This window comes from Aotus nancymaae, unplaced genomic scaffold (genome assembly GCF_030222135.1).
Source record: "Aotus nancymaae isolate 86718 unplaced genomic scaffold, 86718_ANA_hifiasm-v0.15.2.pri h1tg000018l, whole genome shotgun sequence".
NCBI classification, from domain to species: domain Eukaryota; kingdom Metazoa; phylum Chordata; class Mammalia; order Primates; family Aotidae; genus Aotus; species Aotus nancymaae.
In genome coordinates this window covers 22,743,579-22,762,197 of record NW_026988430.1, presented here as the reverse complement: position 1 = coordinate 22,762,197, position 18,619 = coordinate 22,743,579, and the positions used below count along the sequence as shown (strand labels likewise).

General features: G+C 38.4%; 1 protein-coding gene across 7 annotated transcripts in view; it reads left to right on the top strand.

Moving 5' to 3' along the window:
• Positions 1-18,619, top strand: part of BCAS3 (BCAS3 microtubule associated cell migration factor) — a 695,431-nt gene that overhangs the window by 116,072 nt on the left and 560,740 nt on the right. For all 7 annotated transcript variants that reach the window (XM_064378433.1, XM_064378430.1, XM_064378431.1 and 4 more), the window contains exon 7: positions 959-1,031. In XM_064378433.1, the coding sequence (XP_064234503.1) occupies positions 959-1,031 (73 nt within the window). The remainder of the gene's footprint in view (positions 1-958; positions 1,032-18,619) is intronic.

Below are 18,619 nucleotides of genomic sequence, written 5' to 3'. Positions count from 1 at the left end.
GACCTATTACTTTACAATTTTCTAGTCCTGAACTACCTTTATTTAGTTTTGACATCAAGATTATACTAGTTTTAGGTAATTAGTTGGTGGGGTATGGAATGGTTTTCTAATCTCATGGAGAATGTGTATAAGATTGAAATTGGTGCCAATTAACACATTAAAAATATGCTGGTTCAGGTTGGGCATGGTGGCTCACGCCTGTAATCCCAGCACATTGGGAGGCTGAGGCAGGTGGATCACCCGAGCTCAGGAGTTCAAGACCAGCCTGGTCAACATGGTGAAACCCCGTCTCTACTAAAAATACAAAAATTACCTGGGCATGGTACTTGGGAGGCTGAGGCAGGAGAATTGCTTGAACCTGGGAGGAGGAGGTTACAGTGACCCGAGATCGTACCACTGCACTCCAGCCTGGGTGACAGAGCGAGACTCCATCTCAAAAAAAGAAAAAAATGACAATTAACTTGAAAAAAAATTTTTTATTTTATTTTGAGATGGAGTCTTGCTTTGTCACCCAGGCGCGATCTCAGTTCATGTCATTTTCCGCCGCCCAGGTTCAAGCGATTCCTCTGCTTCAGCCTCCTGAGTAGCTGGGACTATAGGCACTTGCCACCATGCCTGGCTAATTTTTTTTTGTATTTTAGTAGAGACGGGGTTTCACCATGTTGACCCAGGATAGTCTCGATTTCCTGACCTCATGATCCGCCCACCTCAGCCTCCCAAAGTGCTGGGATTACAGGCGTGAGCCACTGTGCCCAGCCTGATTAACTTTTTAAAATGATTACATATATAATATATAATGGTAATATATAGTTGCTTTTCTACTTTTTATTCAGTCAATTATATAAATTATATCAACTTAAAAATGAATATTTTTCAAGTATTTTGAAAGCATGAAAATAATGGGAAGTATATAATGATATTTCTCAAAGCTTACAGTTTATTTTATCCTCCCTATCAGGTGCTCAAAAATGTGATAACTTTGCTGAAAAAAGACCCCTCCTTGGTGTTTGTAAGAGCATTGGATCTTCTGGGTAAGGAAATTTAAAAAATTCTTTGCATCACCTATTACAAATTTTTATTATTCCAGAGGGCGAACTTTGTTGTTATAAAATCTTCGGAACTATAAGATTAAGCTCTCATAAGAGAGAAGAAGGAGGAAGTAAAACATATTTAGGGTTTCCCATGACTCAGTCACTAAACTGCTTTCTCTGCTATTTTTTCATATGCAGGGTGATAGTAGGAGCCAAAATAAAGCCAGGAATAGATTAGAATATACCCTCACATTGAGAAAAATATTTTTTAGTTTAGTGTTTCTAATATGATCACTTATCATGGCCTTTTTATACTGGATTAGAAGTTACCACTGGGTGGCAATAATAACTTATTTTTATTATATAATTATTATTAACAGTAAATGACATTTATTGATACTATAGCATGTGCCTGACATTGTTCTAAATGTTTTTACATGAATTTTCTTTTTTATTTCTTACCATAATACTGTGAACAAATAGAAATATCTTTCCAGTTATTGCATTTTCTCAAATTGAACTTCTAGCTTCAGGGAAAGCTTGGAAATGATTAAGGTTTTGTTAGTAAGGAAAATGATCAAAATGGATATTAGGTTGGCTACTAGCAGTCTCTGCCTCATGCTTTCAGTAAATAGTGTACACTTCAGATTATGTGGCATTGGAGAAGGGAAGGACGTGTTAATAATATAACATTGTAGCTATAAATTAACCTGATAATAGGTGAGGAATTACTAGGTTTCAAGAGGTAAATATATGATTCAAAAGTGTATATGTTTGCTGTCTTATTTAAACGTCTCTCTCTGGGCCTGGTAATTTAAAAGAATAAAGATTTGTTTCTCAATACTACTACTACTACTACTACTAAAAAAACATGGTTAGGTCATGGAGTCTTGATTATTGTTTCCTAATGGTATTGCTTGACTTCATAGGCTACAAGACACATTTCTTCAAGTGTAGATTTTTTTTTTTGAGACAGAGTCTCACACTGTTTTCCAGGCTGTAGTGCAGTGGCATGATCTCAGCTCACTGCAATCTCCAGCTCCTGGATTCAAGCAATTCTCCTGACTCAGTCTCCTGAGTAGCTGGGACTACAGGTGTGCACCACCATGCCTGGCTAAGTTTTTTGTATTTTTAGTAAAGACTGGGTTTCACCATGTTGGCCAGGATGGTCTCTGTCTTCTGACCTCATGATCTGCCCACCTCACCCTCTCAAAGTGTTGGTATTACAGGTGTGAGCTACCATGCCTGGCCTCAAGTGTAAATTTTTTGAGACATAAAGCCTTTGAGAATTTACTGTATACTCAGCACTTTGCCAGGTATAGGATAAGGATACAAAATCATGAAAACCCAATTTCTTTCCCCAAAGACTTATGAATGTGGCTGAAAAGAAAAAGTACAACATATGCAAAATAATTATGAAATAATGATGCATGATAGGAATTCAGAGAAGGGAGAGCTCGGTGTACATGAATTACTGAGAAAAAGCCTCATGGAGAAGGAGCAGCATAGGTTAGATCTTAAGGAATGAGAAATATTGCAGTAGATGTAAAAGAGTAAGAAGGACTGCCAGAGTAGTTTGTAATATAGTAGTGGAAGAGAAACTGAAATAAATACATTTAAGAATCGTAAGAGTTTGTGGGCTGGGCATAGTGGCTCACGCCTGTAATCCCAGCACTTTGGCAGGCTGAGGCGGGCAAATCACTTGAGGTCAGGAGATCAAGATCAGTCTTGCCAACAAGGTAAAACCCTGTCTTTACTAAAAATACAAAAATTAGCCCACTGTGGTGGCATGCGCCTGTAATCCCAGCTACTCGGAAGGCTGAGGCATGAGAATTGCTTGAACCCAGGAAGCAGAGGTTGCAGTGAGCCAAGATGGTTCCACTGCACTCCAGCCTGGGTGACAGTGAGACTCTGTCCCCCGCCCCCCCCGCAAAAAAATGGCCAGGTGAGGTGGCTAACACCTGTAATCCCAGCACTTTGGGAGGCCGAGGCAGGCGGATCATGAGGTCAGGAGCTCGAGACCATCCTGGCTAACACAGTGAAACCCCGGCTCTATTAAAAATGCAAAAAAAAAAAAAAAAATTAGCTGGTCGTGGTGATATACGTCTGTAGTCCCAGTTACTCTGGAGGCTGAGGCAGGAGAATTGCTTGAACCCAGGAGGCGGAGGTTGCAGTGAGGCGAGATCCTGCCACTGCACTCCCACCTGGTGACAGAGAAACTCTGTCTCAAAAAAAAAAAAAAAAAAATGGTAAGAGTTTGTGACTTAGATTTAATGGCATCTGCAAAATAGATGAAAACAACTATTGCAGTACTCTGAAACTCACCCAAAGGCATATGATAATCTGAAAAGTGTTTAAGCTTGAGAAACTGCTAATCTTTGCACAACCACAGTGCCAATCCCACTCTGTGCTTTTCCTCTTCTACGTTTGGTTGGTTGATTAGTTGGTGTAGAGGTTCTTCCAGGGTGAGAAAGGTTGTGAAGACTAGTACCTTACCTGCTGTGCTTGGAAAATTCTCACTCATCTCTGAGTGGCAGGTATTGCATATGCCTACCAGCATTTTCTGCAGAAATTACTGTTTTGGTGGCTTGTGTGCTTTGAGAGCCAGTGGCTCTTTCAGCCTAAGATAATGATTAGCTGTGGATGCAGAGGAACCATAAAAAAGGATCCAGTGGAAAGAAAAATCTGGGTAGATGTGCAGATCCTTTGGCAAAGGAAAACAATTTTTGTTGACTTGGAGTATTTGAGCAAATTCTCTGTTGAATAGTTGGCTACCCACTAAGATACATAGATACATGGCCAGACCCTGAAAGTCAGGCTTTAAAGTAAAGCAAGAATAAAAGAAATAATAAAACTGAGCAGAGAAATCAGCAACTAGCACATTGTGGAGGAAGACCGATTTCATAGAATCCAGAGTTGTTATACCATAGTTTATAAAATGTCTATTTTTAAATATAAAATTATGACACTTGCCAAGAGACAGGAAATTGTGGCAGTGATCAAAAGGCAGACAATAGAAATCATAGCTCATTGTCTCCAGATGTTAAATTTTACAGACAAGGATTTTAAAGCAGCTATTATAAATAGGTTCTAAGACCTAAATAAACTATGTATAAAGAATTAAAGGAAAGGGTTATAGCAATAACTCAACAAATAGAGAATCTCAACAGGGAGTTAGAATTTACATAAAACTCTGCTCTGCTTTTTTAAAAACTCAGATAGATAAAGGATACCTGGAACTCAAGTGCCATCAATAATCCATGAGTTGATACATACATAGATAGATAGATACATACATACATATATACATACAAACAGTTGAGTTTATGACAACTGAGTTTGTGTGTTTATTTATTTTAGAGATAGAGTCTCCCTTTGTCACCCAGGCCCAGGTGCAGTGGTCCAATCATAGCTCACTATAATCTTGAACTCCTGGGCTCAAGAGATCCTCCCACCTCAGCCTCCTGAGTAACTGGGACTATAAGTCATGACACTATGTTTGGCTAATTAAAAACAATTTTTTTTTAATGAGCGTAAGGTCTCACTGTATTACGCAGGCTGGTCTTGAACTCCTGGCTTCAAGCAATCCTCCCATCCCAGCCTCCCAAAATGTTGGAATTACAAGTATGAGCCGCCATACCTGGTCCAATTGTATTATTCTCATTTTATGCAAGAAGAAGCTAACAGGTTCAGTCACACAGTCATGGACCCAGGCTTCTGCTTGACCCTCAAACTGTGTTCTTTCCAGTAATCATACTATTTGTCATTATGGAGGGCATTCTTCCGTATATACACAGGCATGTTCCATCTGCAGACTGTGTTAAGGGTGCCCTAACATCAGGTTTAGATATTTAGACGTTTCTGACCAGTTATTTTCAGAGGTAACAAAAATTTCTTAAAAAAAAAAAAAAAGTACGAGGTTAAGTTAGGAAAAATTAAGCAATTTGTTTATCCCTTCCAGAGTACCTAGAACTACAGGTATGTGCCACCTTGCCTGGCTAATTTTGTGTGTCTTCTTTTGAGACATGTCTGTTAATGTGTGTTGCCCACTTTTTAGTGGAGTTGTGTTTTGCTTGTTGAATTGTTTAAGTTCCTTATAGATTCTGGATATTAGATATTTGTTGGATGCACAGTTTGTGAATATTTGTGAATCTGTAAATATTCACAAAAAATATATTCACAAACTGTGCATCCAACAAAGGTCTGTAGATTGTTTGCTCTGTTGATAGTCTCTTTTGCTGTGCAGGAGCTCTTTAATTTGTTCCCAATTGTGTATTTTGTTTTTGGTACAGTTGCTTTTGAGGACTTTGCCAAGGCCAGTATCCAGAATGGCATTTCCTAGGTTTTCTTCTTGGATTTTTATAGTTTAGGGGGTCCTTTCCCCATTGCTTGTCATTGTTGACTTTGTTGAAGATCAGATGGTTGTAGATATATGCAGCTTTATTTCTGGGTTCTCTTTTCTGTTGCATTGGTCTCTGTGTCTGTTTTTGTACTGGTACCATGCTGTTTTGGTTACTATAGCCTTATAGTATAGTTTGAAGTCAGGTAATATGATGCCTCAGCTTTGTCCTTTTTGCCTGGGATTGCTTTGGATATTTGGGCTCTTTTTTGTTCTGTATGAGTTTTAGAGTAGTTTTTCCTAATTTTGTGAAAAGTGACATTGGTAGTTTGATAGGAATAGCATTGCATCTATAGATTGCTTTGGGCAGTATGACCATTTTTAACAATACTGATTCTTCCAATCCATGAGCATAAAATGTTTTTCCATTTGCTTGTATTGTCCTGATTTCTTTCAGCAGTGTCCTGTAGTTCTCCTTATAGATATCTTTAACCTCGTTGGTTAGATGGTATTTTGTGTGTGTGTATGTGTGTGTGTGTGTGTGTAACCATTGCAAATGGGATTACATTCTTGATTTGGCTCTCAGTTTGGACATTATTCATATATGGAAATGTTGCTGATTTTTCTACACTAATTTTTTAAATCCTGAAACTTACTGGAGTTATTTATTAGTTCTAGAAGCCTTTTGGTGGAGTATTTCAGGTCTTCCAGGTATACAATCATATTGTCAGTGAAGAGAGATAATTTGACTTTTTTCTTTTTTCTTATTTGAATGCCTTTTATTTCTTTCTCTCGCCTGATTGTTCTGGCAAACAGTAGCTTCTTAAGAGAGTTTTTGTGTTTGGCATATATTTTGATGTAGTGTTTCTGTACAAGTAAAGATACTTTTGTTATTTTAGTATGTTTGACATATACTACTACATAGCCATTTAGTTACTTAGAATTTTTCAGGGTGGAAAAGGACTTCCCTGATTTTATTTCTTCATTTAAGCACATTGTTTAATGAACTCAAGGGAGGTCTCCTTTACATGATAGCAGTAATATAAGAAGGACATGGCTATTAGAAAATTGTGGCTGCTAATTTCAGGAAAACTATTATTTAAAAGTCCAGTGCTAACTTATGTCTAATGCAAAGTAATTTCAAGAATGGGCAGGTTCCCTCCCTCACTTCCAGTTTCTTAAATAAAGTAATGCAGGCAGTTGATAATGTAGAACAGAAGATGTAAGTGCTTCCAAAATAGTTTAAGTTAATGAGACTCAAGTTTATAGGCATACATATAGGTGATACAAGGAACCATTTAGGGAACCAATAAAAGGTCTGAAATAATAGAGTAGGATAATTCATAGTTACTAGACAGCAGATAGAGTAGTGACTGCCTCAAATGGAGATGGAGAAAGTCACACATAATCATGCAGTGGTACGAGTATCATGCACGAGTACCTTGAGAATGTTGACTTTATCTTGCCCATCTTTTTATTTTTTTCTTGGTATTAAGCACATGCCTTATATCTAGTAGACCTTCAAATATATATATATATATATATATATATATATATATTGCCTAAGTGAAATATAGGAAGCTTGCTATACTAATAATTACGCTCATCGTTTACTTTCTTAGTCTCACTTGTTTATGATTGAGAATATCTCATAATCTAAGGAATCATATGTACTGTACCTGGGTGTTTACATTTTCATAGCCAGCTGGGTACAAAACCTTAGGACATCCCTTCATTTCGAGAAGAATGGGGTGTGCAGGTTGCTCTCTGTCTCCCTGGCACATGCTTTGTTGAGCACCAGGTGGTTTAGACTTTGTCAAGTTGCTTATATTCACAATTAATACTGCCTATTAAATTATTCTTGGGAAAATTCAATAAGATTTTCTTCTGATGTATAACTTTTCTTTTTTTTTGAGACAGAGGAGGCTGGAGTGCAGTGGCACGATCCTGGCTCATTGCAACCTCCGCCTCCGAGTTCAAGTGATTCTCCTGCTTTAGCCTCCTGAGTAGCTGGGACTACAAGTGTGTGCCACCACGCTCAGCTAATTTTTGTATTTTTAGTAGAGACAGGGTTTCACCATGTTGGCCAAGATGGTCTCGCTCTCCTGACCTTGTGATCTGCCTGCCTCAACCTCCCAAAGTGTTGGGATTACAGGTGTGAGCCATTGCACCTGGCAAACATTTCATTTTTATAATTCATCATTCCTTTTCAAAGAGGAGGGGAATTGTTATGGAAAGTGTCAATCAAAGTCAAAATAAAAATATGGAGATGAATCTATGCAAAACATTTTATTTGAGAATGTACATAAAGCCGAATTGCAATTTGGGGCACATAAACAGATTGGGGTGCTTTTTGGCATGTCTGAAGAACAAAGAAAAGCTTAGGAAATTAGAGAAATGCAACACATTGTTTTAGAAGAAAGCTCATTGGCTCTAGAGTGACAACGGTGGAGTCATGGCAGTTTGTTTCAGCAGTTACTAGTTATAACTGATCTTAGGGTTATAGCAGGCAGTTTCAGCAGCTGGGCTTTACAGCTAATTTTTGGAGCAGGTGCTATGTGCCCCAGGTGCTTTCCTCCACTGGCCTCTTGACTCTGATTTGCTTGGGTAAGACAAAAATGACCCGATTTGTATAATTAGCTCTCAGAAAATAATCCCAGTTGTACATATTTCATCCTTTAGTAATAAATACATTGCTCCTAGCCCAAAATTTAACATACTGTCTCTTACTGCATTGATGACAGATATTAAAATGCAATTTATTTAGGTATTCTAGTGTTTTGTTGTGTTTTGAAAGATCATACCATAATAATTCCAGGTAAGTCATTTAAGCTCTTGGAAATAATTCCAGGTAAGTCATTATCTTGGAAAGGGATAATGTTTATTTTGCCACTGATCCAGAAACTAAGGCAGTGTCTTGTGTAATAATGTCAGAGAGGGAGGAAACCAAAGTTTATTGTGTGTTACATGCTAAACATTTCCCAGAATGTAGCTATTTGTGGTTAGGGTCTTGTTGGCTTCTATGAGTAATAGCAAATGAATAACATTATTCAAGAGCTGACTGCAGACCTTGAAGAATGTTTAATATATTATGATCACATTATACACATTATGAAAATATGACCTTTATGTAGAGAGAATCATAGACTATGAGAAGTGGAAAGAACCTTGAAGATCATGTAATTTCACTGCCTTGTGTTGTAAATGAAGAAAGAGGTTAAATGTTTGTCCAGAGGTTCCCATCACACATCACTGTGGTGGGGAAAAACTCTTGTAAGAGTGAGAGAAAATTTCTTCATCTCAATTGGTTAGGAATCTCTTATCTCTTGTTATATAGGCATTCTATGGCCATTGTTTCCAAGACTGGATTTCAAGAATCAAAAAAATTAAAGTCTTTTGTTTGAAAAAATTATAGTTGACTATCAGGTATTACTTTGAATTTGCTTTGAGAAAAGCAAAATAATCTTTTTTTTTTTTTTTTTTAAATTGAGTTGCAGTCCCAATCTGTCGCCCAGGCTGGAGTGCAGTGGTGCAATCTTGGCTCACTGTAATCTCCACCTCCCAGATTCAAGTGATTCTCCTGCCTCAGCTTTCCAAGTAGCTAGGACTACAGGTGTGCACCACCAGGCCCAGCTAATTTTTATATTTTTAGTAGAGATGGGGTTTCCCCATGTTGGCCAGGCTGGTCTCAAACTCTGGGGCTCAGGTGATCTGCCTGCCTTGGCCTCCCAAGGCGCTTGCGCTGGGCTGAGAAAAGCAAAATAATCTTAATAGCTAAATAGGAGGAATGACTTAATTTCAAAATTGACTGTTTATTAAATAGAATACAATTCACAATATTAATATTTTTCTGTCATTATTACAAACTGGCAAAAACATCATCTTGGATTGGCAGAAGTTCATGGAGTGGTATTTGGGAACCAGTTTCATAAAGCTACAGTTATTAGGTGGAGGTTAAGTGCAATGTCACCATCCTGAGGTGGTACTGCATTGACTTTATTTCATTGTTTGTCTAATATAAATAACGGTTATGTTATAAAATGATTAGCAGTAGAGGGAGATTGCTTGGGATAATAGATATGTGACTCTTCTTCTTGTTTTGAAATATCCCAGAACTCTTATATATGATACTTGATGTTTTCAATTTTGACTGATTTTTGTCAGTTTTGTTTGCAAGGTCTGACCGGTGTTATTTCCATAGGCACCAAAGTAGATTTATACTATTTCCCAGTCTTTGCTGTTCATAGACGTGGGCTCTTCCAGAGTTGGCACCAAATCCAGACACCAAGTCTTTCATTTGCCCATCTCTCTGGCATTTTTCAGGCTTTCTGTGGGTATCTGGATTTTCTTCTAGCTCTCTGCCATGGCTCTGTGGCTCTCTTTACTCCTCAAAAAAAGAGTTTTACATCTTTGGTATATTTTTTATACTGAGAGCTGCCACATTGGCATAGAGACTTTTTTAATGAGTTGGGTTAGCATACTAGGGGATCCAAGAACAGAGATGATTAGTGGGCCTCTGGGCTTTAGTATTAACTTAGAACCACGAAGACCTCAGTGCGTGCTAGATATGATCTCAGTTTATCTGATTATGGATGTAGGCAATCTTAGGGGAATAAGATGACTTTCCTGTTACTTCTGTTTAATTTTTGTCATGTGGCTTAAGGATATTTTTTATAATATGTCTTAAAATGTTAACATTGTCTTTGATAAACAGGAGTCACTGTACAAAATACTAATTATGTACATTTTTCATGACCCCAGTTCACTTAATTACTTAAAGCAAATTTTTAGTTTTTGTGTGGTGGTAAGGCAAAGGGCCGGAACATTACACACCTGATTCACACTTAATACAGTTTAAAACACATGCTCAACAAATCTCAGTGGGAGATTAAGAGTTGTCTGTTAGTGTCAATGAATACACATATTATATTGTCAAATTGTAACCATGGGCTAGTTGTTTATGTATTTGTTTATTTTAAACTATAATATTTAAACTATGGACACATCTAATGGGTGTGTGAGATTTTATTTGCGGACTTTGTATGTTTTCTTATGATATTGAAATTGGTACAAATCTCAAATGGTTTACCAAAATGGTTATGTGCAGGTGACCAAACCAAGGGAATGCTTGTTTAATTTCTTAAAGAATCGATGTACTTGCTGTTTGATATATGTAGTATTCCTGAAAATCTGTGCTGTTAGGGCTCTTGTTGGAAACAGATAACATACTCAAAGTGGGCAATTCAAAGAGAGTTTAAGTAAAATAACACATGTAGGAGCTGAGACTCATTATCCTTCCTTCGTAGGAGCTGAGACTCATTATCCTTCCTCCTTTCTTCTCCCTTTCTCTTCCCTCCCTCCCCCTGCCCTTTCCCTTCCTTTCCTTTCCCCTTCCTTTCTCCCTCCCACTCTTTCTGAGATCCTGAGACAGGATCTCACTCTGTAACCCAGCCAGAAGTGCAGTGGCTTGATCTTAGTTCACTGCAGCTTCAGACTCCTGAACTGAAACAGTCCTCACACCTCAGCCTCCTGAATAGCCAGCACTACAGGTGTGGGCCACCATGTGTGGTTTATTATCATTTCTAAGCAGAGGAGATAATCCTTATTAAAGCCTGCAGAGAAAGCGACATGAAGAGGGTTAGCAACAGGAACTGTGGGCTCTGGTGGATGGGTTTCGGCTGTCTTCAGTAACCTGACAGTGGTGCATCTCATTTCTCTAGATGCTTCCTGTTGGGTCAACCCAGTCAGAAATGGATTCTGAAGGTCCAGAGAGCCCAATGATGCAATTCATAGGATATGGGTCAGTCTCCCAAGACAAGGAACAAGATACAGAGAATGCAGTGTGTATTTGGAAGGACAGTACACTTCATTCTACAAAATTTCACACTAAAATGAATAGAAATAGGTTTGGTGAAATGTATGCAACATTGTTTTCAGAACAATAATTTGAATACAAAATTAGAGAACATTTAAAAAGTTGTTGATCGGGTGCCGTGGCTCATGCCTGTGATCACAGCACTTTGGTAGGCCAAGGAGGTGGATCACGAGGTCAGGAGCTCGAGACCATCCTGGCCAACATGGATGAGAACATGGATTGAGAACATGGATAGAGCTCGAGACCATCCTGGCCAACATGGATAGAGAAACCCCAAGTCTACTAAAAATACAAAAATTAGCTGGGTGGGGTAGCGTGTGCCTGTAATCCTAGCTACTTGGGAGGCCGAGGCAGGAGAATTGCTTGAACCCAGGAGGCGGAGGTTGCAGTGAGCCGAGATCATGCCACTGCACTCCAGCCTGGTGACAGAGTGAGACTGCATCTCAAAAAAAAAAAAAAGTTGTTTTAATGCTAATAATAAAATTATTAAATAAAGGATTTTACCTAAAAAAGACAAAGATGCCTTGATGGAATGGGGCTATAAGAAAGAGTTGAGACTGTTAAGTTATGGAGAAAAGAACAAAATGGACAAAGACCAGGAAGTAACACTCTTTAAGCACTTTCAAATCTGAGGGCATGGTCAAACTGAGCTACGGAAAACATGATTTCTCCTGGTTTTCTGCATTCAGTTGATCTAATGTGCTTTGTATTCAATTGCTGTTAAATTATAGTACAAACAAGTAAAATACTATGAATTTTATTTATTAATACAACTTTTTTTTTTTTTGAAACAGTTTCGCTCTTGTCGCTCAGGCTGGAGGGCAGTGATGTGATCTTGGCTCACTGCAACCTCCGTCTCCCGGGTTCAAGTGATTCTCCTGCCTCAGCCTCCCAAGTAGCTAGGATTACAGGCACTCACCACCACGCCTGGCTAATATTTGTATTTTTAGTAGAGATGGGATTTCACCATGTTGGCCAGGCTGGTCTTGAATTCCTGACCTCAGGTGATCCACCCGCTTCAGACTTCCAAAGTGCTAGGATTAAAGGTGTGATCCACTGCGCCTGGCCATAATACAACTTCTGTGATGTACTGACATCATTCCCCACTGAGAATCATAATTATAGCAGGAAAGACTGCAGTGTGTGTGCTCATACATACTTTTAACATCGAATTATTGAGGTATAATTGAAATTGAATGAAGTATACACATTTTAGGTGTAAGTTTTATGCATTTGATGTGTATGAACCTTTGAAGCTGTTTCTACAAACAAGACAATGAATGTATTATTCCGCAAAGTTTCTTCATGTCTCTTTGTAATTCTTCCTTCTGCCCCTCCCAGCTCTTTTCTTCAAAATAACCAATGATCTACTTTCTGTTACTATAGATTAGTTGGCATTTCCTAAAGTTTTATGTAAGTGGAATCATATAGCATGTACTCTTTTTTTTTTATTTATTTTTATTTTTTATTACATTTTAGGTTTTGGGGTACATGTGAAAAACATGCAAGGTTGTTGCATAGGTGCATACGTGGCAGTGTGATTTGCTGCCTCCCTCCCCTTCACCTATATCTGGCATTTCTCCCCATGCTATCCCTCCCCAACTCCCCACCCCGCTGCTGTCCCCCCTCCCCCCCAACAGACTCCCATGTATAGTGCTCCCCTCCCTGTGTCCATGTGTTCTCCTTGTTCAACGCCTGCCTATGAGTGAGAACATGTGGTGTTTGATTTTGTGTTCTTGTGTCAGTTTGCTGAGAATGATGGTTTCCAGGTTCATCCATGTCCCTACAAAGGACGTGAACTCATCGTTTTTGATGGCTGCATAATATTCCATGGTGTATATGTGCCACATTTTCCCTGTCCAGTCTATCATCGATGGGCATTTGGGTTGGTTCCAGGTCTTTGCTATTGTAAATTGTGCTGCAATGAACATTCGTGTGCATGTGTCCTTATAGTAGAACGATTTATAATCCTTTGGATATATACCCAGTAATGGGATTGCTGGGTCAAATGGAATTTCTATTTCTAGGTCCTTGAGGAATCGCCACACTGTCTTCCACAGTGGTTGAACTAATTTACACTCCCACCAACAGTGTAAAAGTGTTCCTATTTCTCCACATCCTCTCCAGCATCTGTTTTCTCCAGATTTTTTAATGATCGCCATTCTAACTGGCGTGAGATGGTATCTCAATGTAGTTTTGATTTGCATTTCTCTAATGACCAGTGATGATGAGCATTTTTTCATATGTTTGTTGGCCTCATGTATGTCTTCTTTTATAAAGTATCTGTTCATATCCTTCACCCATTTTTGAATGGGCTTGTTTGTTTTTTTCTTGTAAATCTTTTTTAGCTCATTGTAAATTCTGGATATCAGCCCTTTGTCAGATAGGTAGATTGCAAAAATTTTTTCCCATTCTGTTGGTTGCCAATTCACTCTATTGACTGTTTCTTTTGCCGTGCAGAAGCTGTGGAGTTTGATTAGGTCCCATTTGTCTATTTTGGCTTTTGTTGCCAATGCTTTTGGTGTTTTGGTCATAAAGTCCTTGCCTACGCCTATGTCCTGAATGGTTTCGCCTAGGTTTCCTTCTAGTGTTTTTATGGTGTTAGGTCTTATGTTTAAGTCTTTAATCCATCTGGAGTCAATTTTAGTGTAAGGTGTCAGGAAGGGGTCCAGTTTCTGCTTTCTGCATATGGCTAGCCAGTTTTCCCAACACCACTTATTGAACAGGGAATCCTTTCCCCATTGCTTGTTTTTTTCAGGTTTGTCAAAGATCGGGTGGTTGTAGATATGTTGTGTCGCCTCCGACGCCTCTGTTCTGTTCCATTGGTCTATATCTCTGTTTTGGTACCAGTACCATGCTGTTTTGATTACTGTAGCCTTGTAATAGAGTTTGAAGTCCGGTAGTGTGATGCCTCCTGCTTTGTTCTTTTTGCTTAGAATTGACTTGGCTATGCGGGCTCTCTTTTGGTTCCATATGAAGTTTAAGGTGGTTTTTTCCAGTTCTGTGAGGAAGGTCATTGGTAGCTTGATGGGGATAGCGTTGAATCTGTAAATTACTTTGGGCATGTACTCTTTTTTTGGTCTAGCTTTGGTTATCCAGTATATTTATTTTGAAATTCAGCCGTTATATTACATGTATCAATAGTTCCTTTTTTTTTTTAGACAGAGTCTCCCTCTGTCACCCAGTTTGAAGTGCAGTTTTGCGGTCTTGGCTCACTGCAACCTCTGCCTCCTGGGCCCAAATGATCCTTCCACCTCAGCCTCCTGAGGAGCTGGGACTATAGTTTGTGCTCTACCATGCCTGGCTAATTTTTTTATTTTTTGAAGAAACGGGGTTTCACTATGTTGTCCAGGCTGGTGTTGAACTCCTGAGCTCATGTGCTCCACTTGCTTTGGCCTCCCAAAGTAGTGCATTCATTTTTATTGTGAAATATTACATATTGTATTAGTTTACTAGAGTATGATTATGCTCTCACTTGTTGATGGATATTTTGGTTGTTTTTAGGTTTTGGCCTTTACGAATAATGCTGCTATGAACATTATATTCAAGTCTTTTTATAGACACATATACTTCCTTTTCTCTTGAGCAGATACCTACAAGTAGAATGCTTAGATCACATGTTAGATGTGTGCTTTTCAAAGTGGTTGTACAATTTTACATCTACCAGTAGTGTATGAAATTTCTAGTTTTTCTACAGCTTAAGAAACACTTAACATTGTCAGTCGATTTTTTAAGTCCTTTTGATTTTAGGCATTTTAATAAATATGCAGTGGTGTGTCATGGCATTAATCTGCATTTTTACAAGTTATTTTTCATTCTTTATCCTTAATTCAGTTATCTTTTTATTCATATCTTTCTGTTATTTGGCCATTTCAAGTTAGCGAATTTTTTATTTATAATATTGTTTTATACCTGCAATTGCTTATTTGGCTACAGAGTTACACAGCTCTTGAAAAGCTATACTTATACTACTTAAAGTACACTTCTTTTTGGCATAATGATTTTTGCATAAAACACAGTTTGAAATAAATATAAGTTAAGAAGTAATATTCCTATATATAGTTTCACGCAGAGACACTATTGCCAGTTTAGTCAAAACAACAGTCTCTAGTCAGGAATATTGTATCAAACAACTTTGAAATATACAGTTTCTATTTATTGCAAAAATGCCTTTCAAGGAATTACACTTCAGGATCAGACCTATCAGTGTTCTTGCGGTGTTCCCTCTCACTTGACTGTGAGCTTCTTTGTGAGCCTTGCTTTAAGCAATAACATGTCAGTAGACCTACCAGAAATGCAAGCTTGATAAATGTGTTTATACTGGGATTTTGTCTGTTAAACCACCATTGTCATTATTATTTGAGGGTGAAATACCACATGGAGAAAGAAACCCAACCATCCTCACTTTCTTAGCTTACAGCCAACTCAGAAGTACAAAATAACTATATGAATGATCCCAGGGCAGAATATCAAGAACAACCCATCTAGTTCACAAAATATGAGAAATAAAGTGATTATTCACCTAAGCCAGTATGATTTCTAGTGGTTTGTCATACAGCAATGGATACATGAACCATAGTAACCATCTTTGTATTAAAACAAAAAGTTTTGCCTTGCTTATATATGCCTTGTTAGAGGGTAGATGTGGTAGTACTGTCACAACTTTTTAATCCATAGTTTGCCATGTTTCTCTGTGTTTTGGAGCATTTTTGATTTTAGCTTTTATTTTGTCCTTTTATTTTGTTGTTTGGCTTGAAAGCAAGGGAATCTTGAGTCTCATAAAGGTTGAAAAAAGGGTGAGGGGAATCATGCAGATACAGGGAAGCAAAGGGGAAAAATTTTAATCACTTAGCAAAAGATTACTTTATAGAGAGGATTGAGGCCCTGCATAGTAGCTCATGCCTGTAATCCCAATATTTTGGGAGGCTGAGGTGGGAAAATCACTTGAGCCCAGGAGTTCAAGACTGCAGTGAGTTGTGACTGTACCACTGGCCTCTAGCCTGGGCAACAGAGTGAGACTCTGTCTCTTACAGACAAAGCAAAACAAAGCAAAATGGAGAGAGAAAGGGAGAGAATTGAAAATGGATGTAGAATAAGAGAAGTTAATTCTCTTTAGAGTTAGGTCACTGACTGATCTGGTTCTATGTTCTAGGAAGTTTCATCATCTCCAAAAATAGGCGTGGTGTTTGAGAAACATTGTATGTAATACACTGCATGGAGAATGAAAGCCAGTGGTGGGTTCATACTGTCAAACTGTGAGAGAAGGCAGCTTTCCATCTTGTACTTTTTTTTTTTTTCCACACAGAGATTCTTCCTTTATGACTCTACCAGGTTTTTGTTTGCTTTAGTTTTGGCACCATAGTGTTGAGGAAAAGAAAATTCTCATCAAGCATATCTGATTCTGATATTGAATGTCCCCCTGGAAGTGGATCACCTGACTGCTACCTTCCAAAATTTGGCTCCCTGTCACTCTTTCTTATCAGTAGCCATATAGAAGCAAGTCATCTCTCACTTTGACTAGTATAATAAACTTTTATTATGTGTTAATATTAAATAATATTTCTTTCTCTTGAGTAAATATGAGTTTGTATATAATTCATTACAGTTTTTCCCAATATAAGTATTGGAAATGGTTTTCCGTTTAATGCCTTTTCCTTTAGTGGCAGAATTTTCAGGAAGAAATTCCAGTCACTAAGTAGGCATACATATGTATATATAATTATGTTATGCTGTTGTGTTTTAGTTTTCTGTTTTGTGGGATTTGGGGAGATATTTTTATTAAGATAAAATTCTGGCTTTCTTCTGGTAGCTTTATGTGAAATGTTGTTATATTCATAAGTTCAGTATGATTTTTTGGTGATGGCCTTAGCATTCAGTTTTAGAGAGGTTAGGGTTCTGGTTGGAGGAGTATTGGTATTTTAACTGGTTTCCTAGTGGGAGTATGTTTTTTTCTATAGGTATAGTGAAGCATAGGATTTCTTCAATAAATGGTACTATGGGGTAATGGCTTTTAGTTCCTCTGCTGATTTTCTCATGAGACCCTTATCTTCAGCTGCTTTCTTCTTTCTTCTTTTTAATCATAAAATTCCCAAGGGACACATCTCATTTCTGATGCTTTTCCTCTGATTCTTTCCCTTTGACTGGTATCTCTCATCCAGCATATGCTCTCATCTCCTTCTTTGTGATTCTCTAGTAGCCCAGGCTTTGATTCAACAGGTCTTAAGCCTGTTTTCAGCATTTCCTTGCTTAGAGTGAGACTCCCTGCTTCTTAGAGTGAATCCTACATGACTTTTTTTCTGTGTTCTGCCACCAGTAAGTCCATTCCATTCTTCTGTTTTACAAGCAATTTCTGCTCAGCTCTGGTGCCAGCTCAGGAGCCATCTTGGCCAATTTTGAATATTTATCATCCCTCAACATAATTGTTATTTAAAGTTGGAGGTTTTTCTGTTTTCTAATTATGCTATGTTGTGATTTAGGAGTGATTTCATTTGTTTCCCTTGTTGATGTGTTGTTTTTTGGCAGATGTTTGGAATTAGGTGGTTGTATAAATATGTGGATTGGACTGGGCACAGTGGCTAGTGCCCATAATCCCAACACTTTGGGAGACCAAGGCAGGAGAAGCACTTGAGCCTAGGAATTCGAGACCAGCCTAGGCAACATGGTGAAACCCTGTCTCTACAAAAAAATACAAAAATTAGCTAGGTGTGGTGGCATGCATCCATAGTCCTAGCTACCTGGGAGGCTCAGGTGGGAGAATTACTGGAGCTGAGGAGGCAGGGGTTGCATTGAGCTGAGATCACGCCACTGCACTGTGGCCTGGATGACAGACTGAGACCCTGTCTCAAAAAAAGAAAAAAAAAAAAGGGTTGTTTTGTATTTAAGTGTACCTTGCTTGCTTTTCCCTTTTAATGTATTATGGTATGGTTTTATTTAACAATGAACATTGATCCTACCTTATGCACATTATTTCATTATATACATATCCTAGTAATATACATTTTGAAAATATAGATCATAAATGAAAAGAGCTTAACATAGGCCATCTTGTGCTTTCACCACATCTCTGAATCTCATGTGTGGCTTTATAAGATTTTGTGTCAGAATATGCTGGTATTGAGACAATCCAAGATGGCTGAATAGGAACAGCTCTGGAGTGCAGTTCCCAGCGAGAATGCAGAGGGTGAGTGAACACCGCATTTCCAAATGAATTTTTACTGCCCACAGACCAGGAGATTCCTGAGTGGAAAAGCACCATGAGTCTCCAGCATGGCTGTTTCAGCTGGTGCAGCAGGTCTCCACACAAAAACTCACACAAATCTGGGTGGCGTTTCAACTGGCGCCTGGAATGCCTGGGAGACAGAGTCACCCATTCAA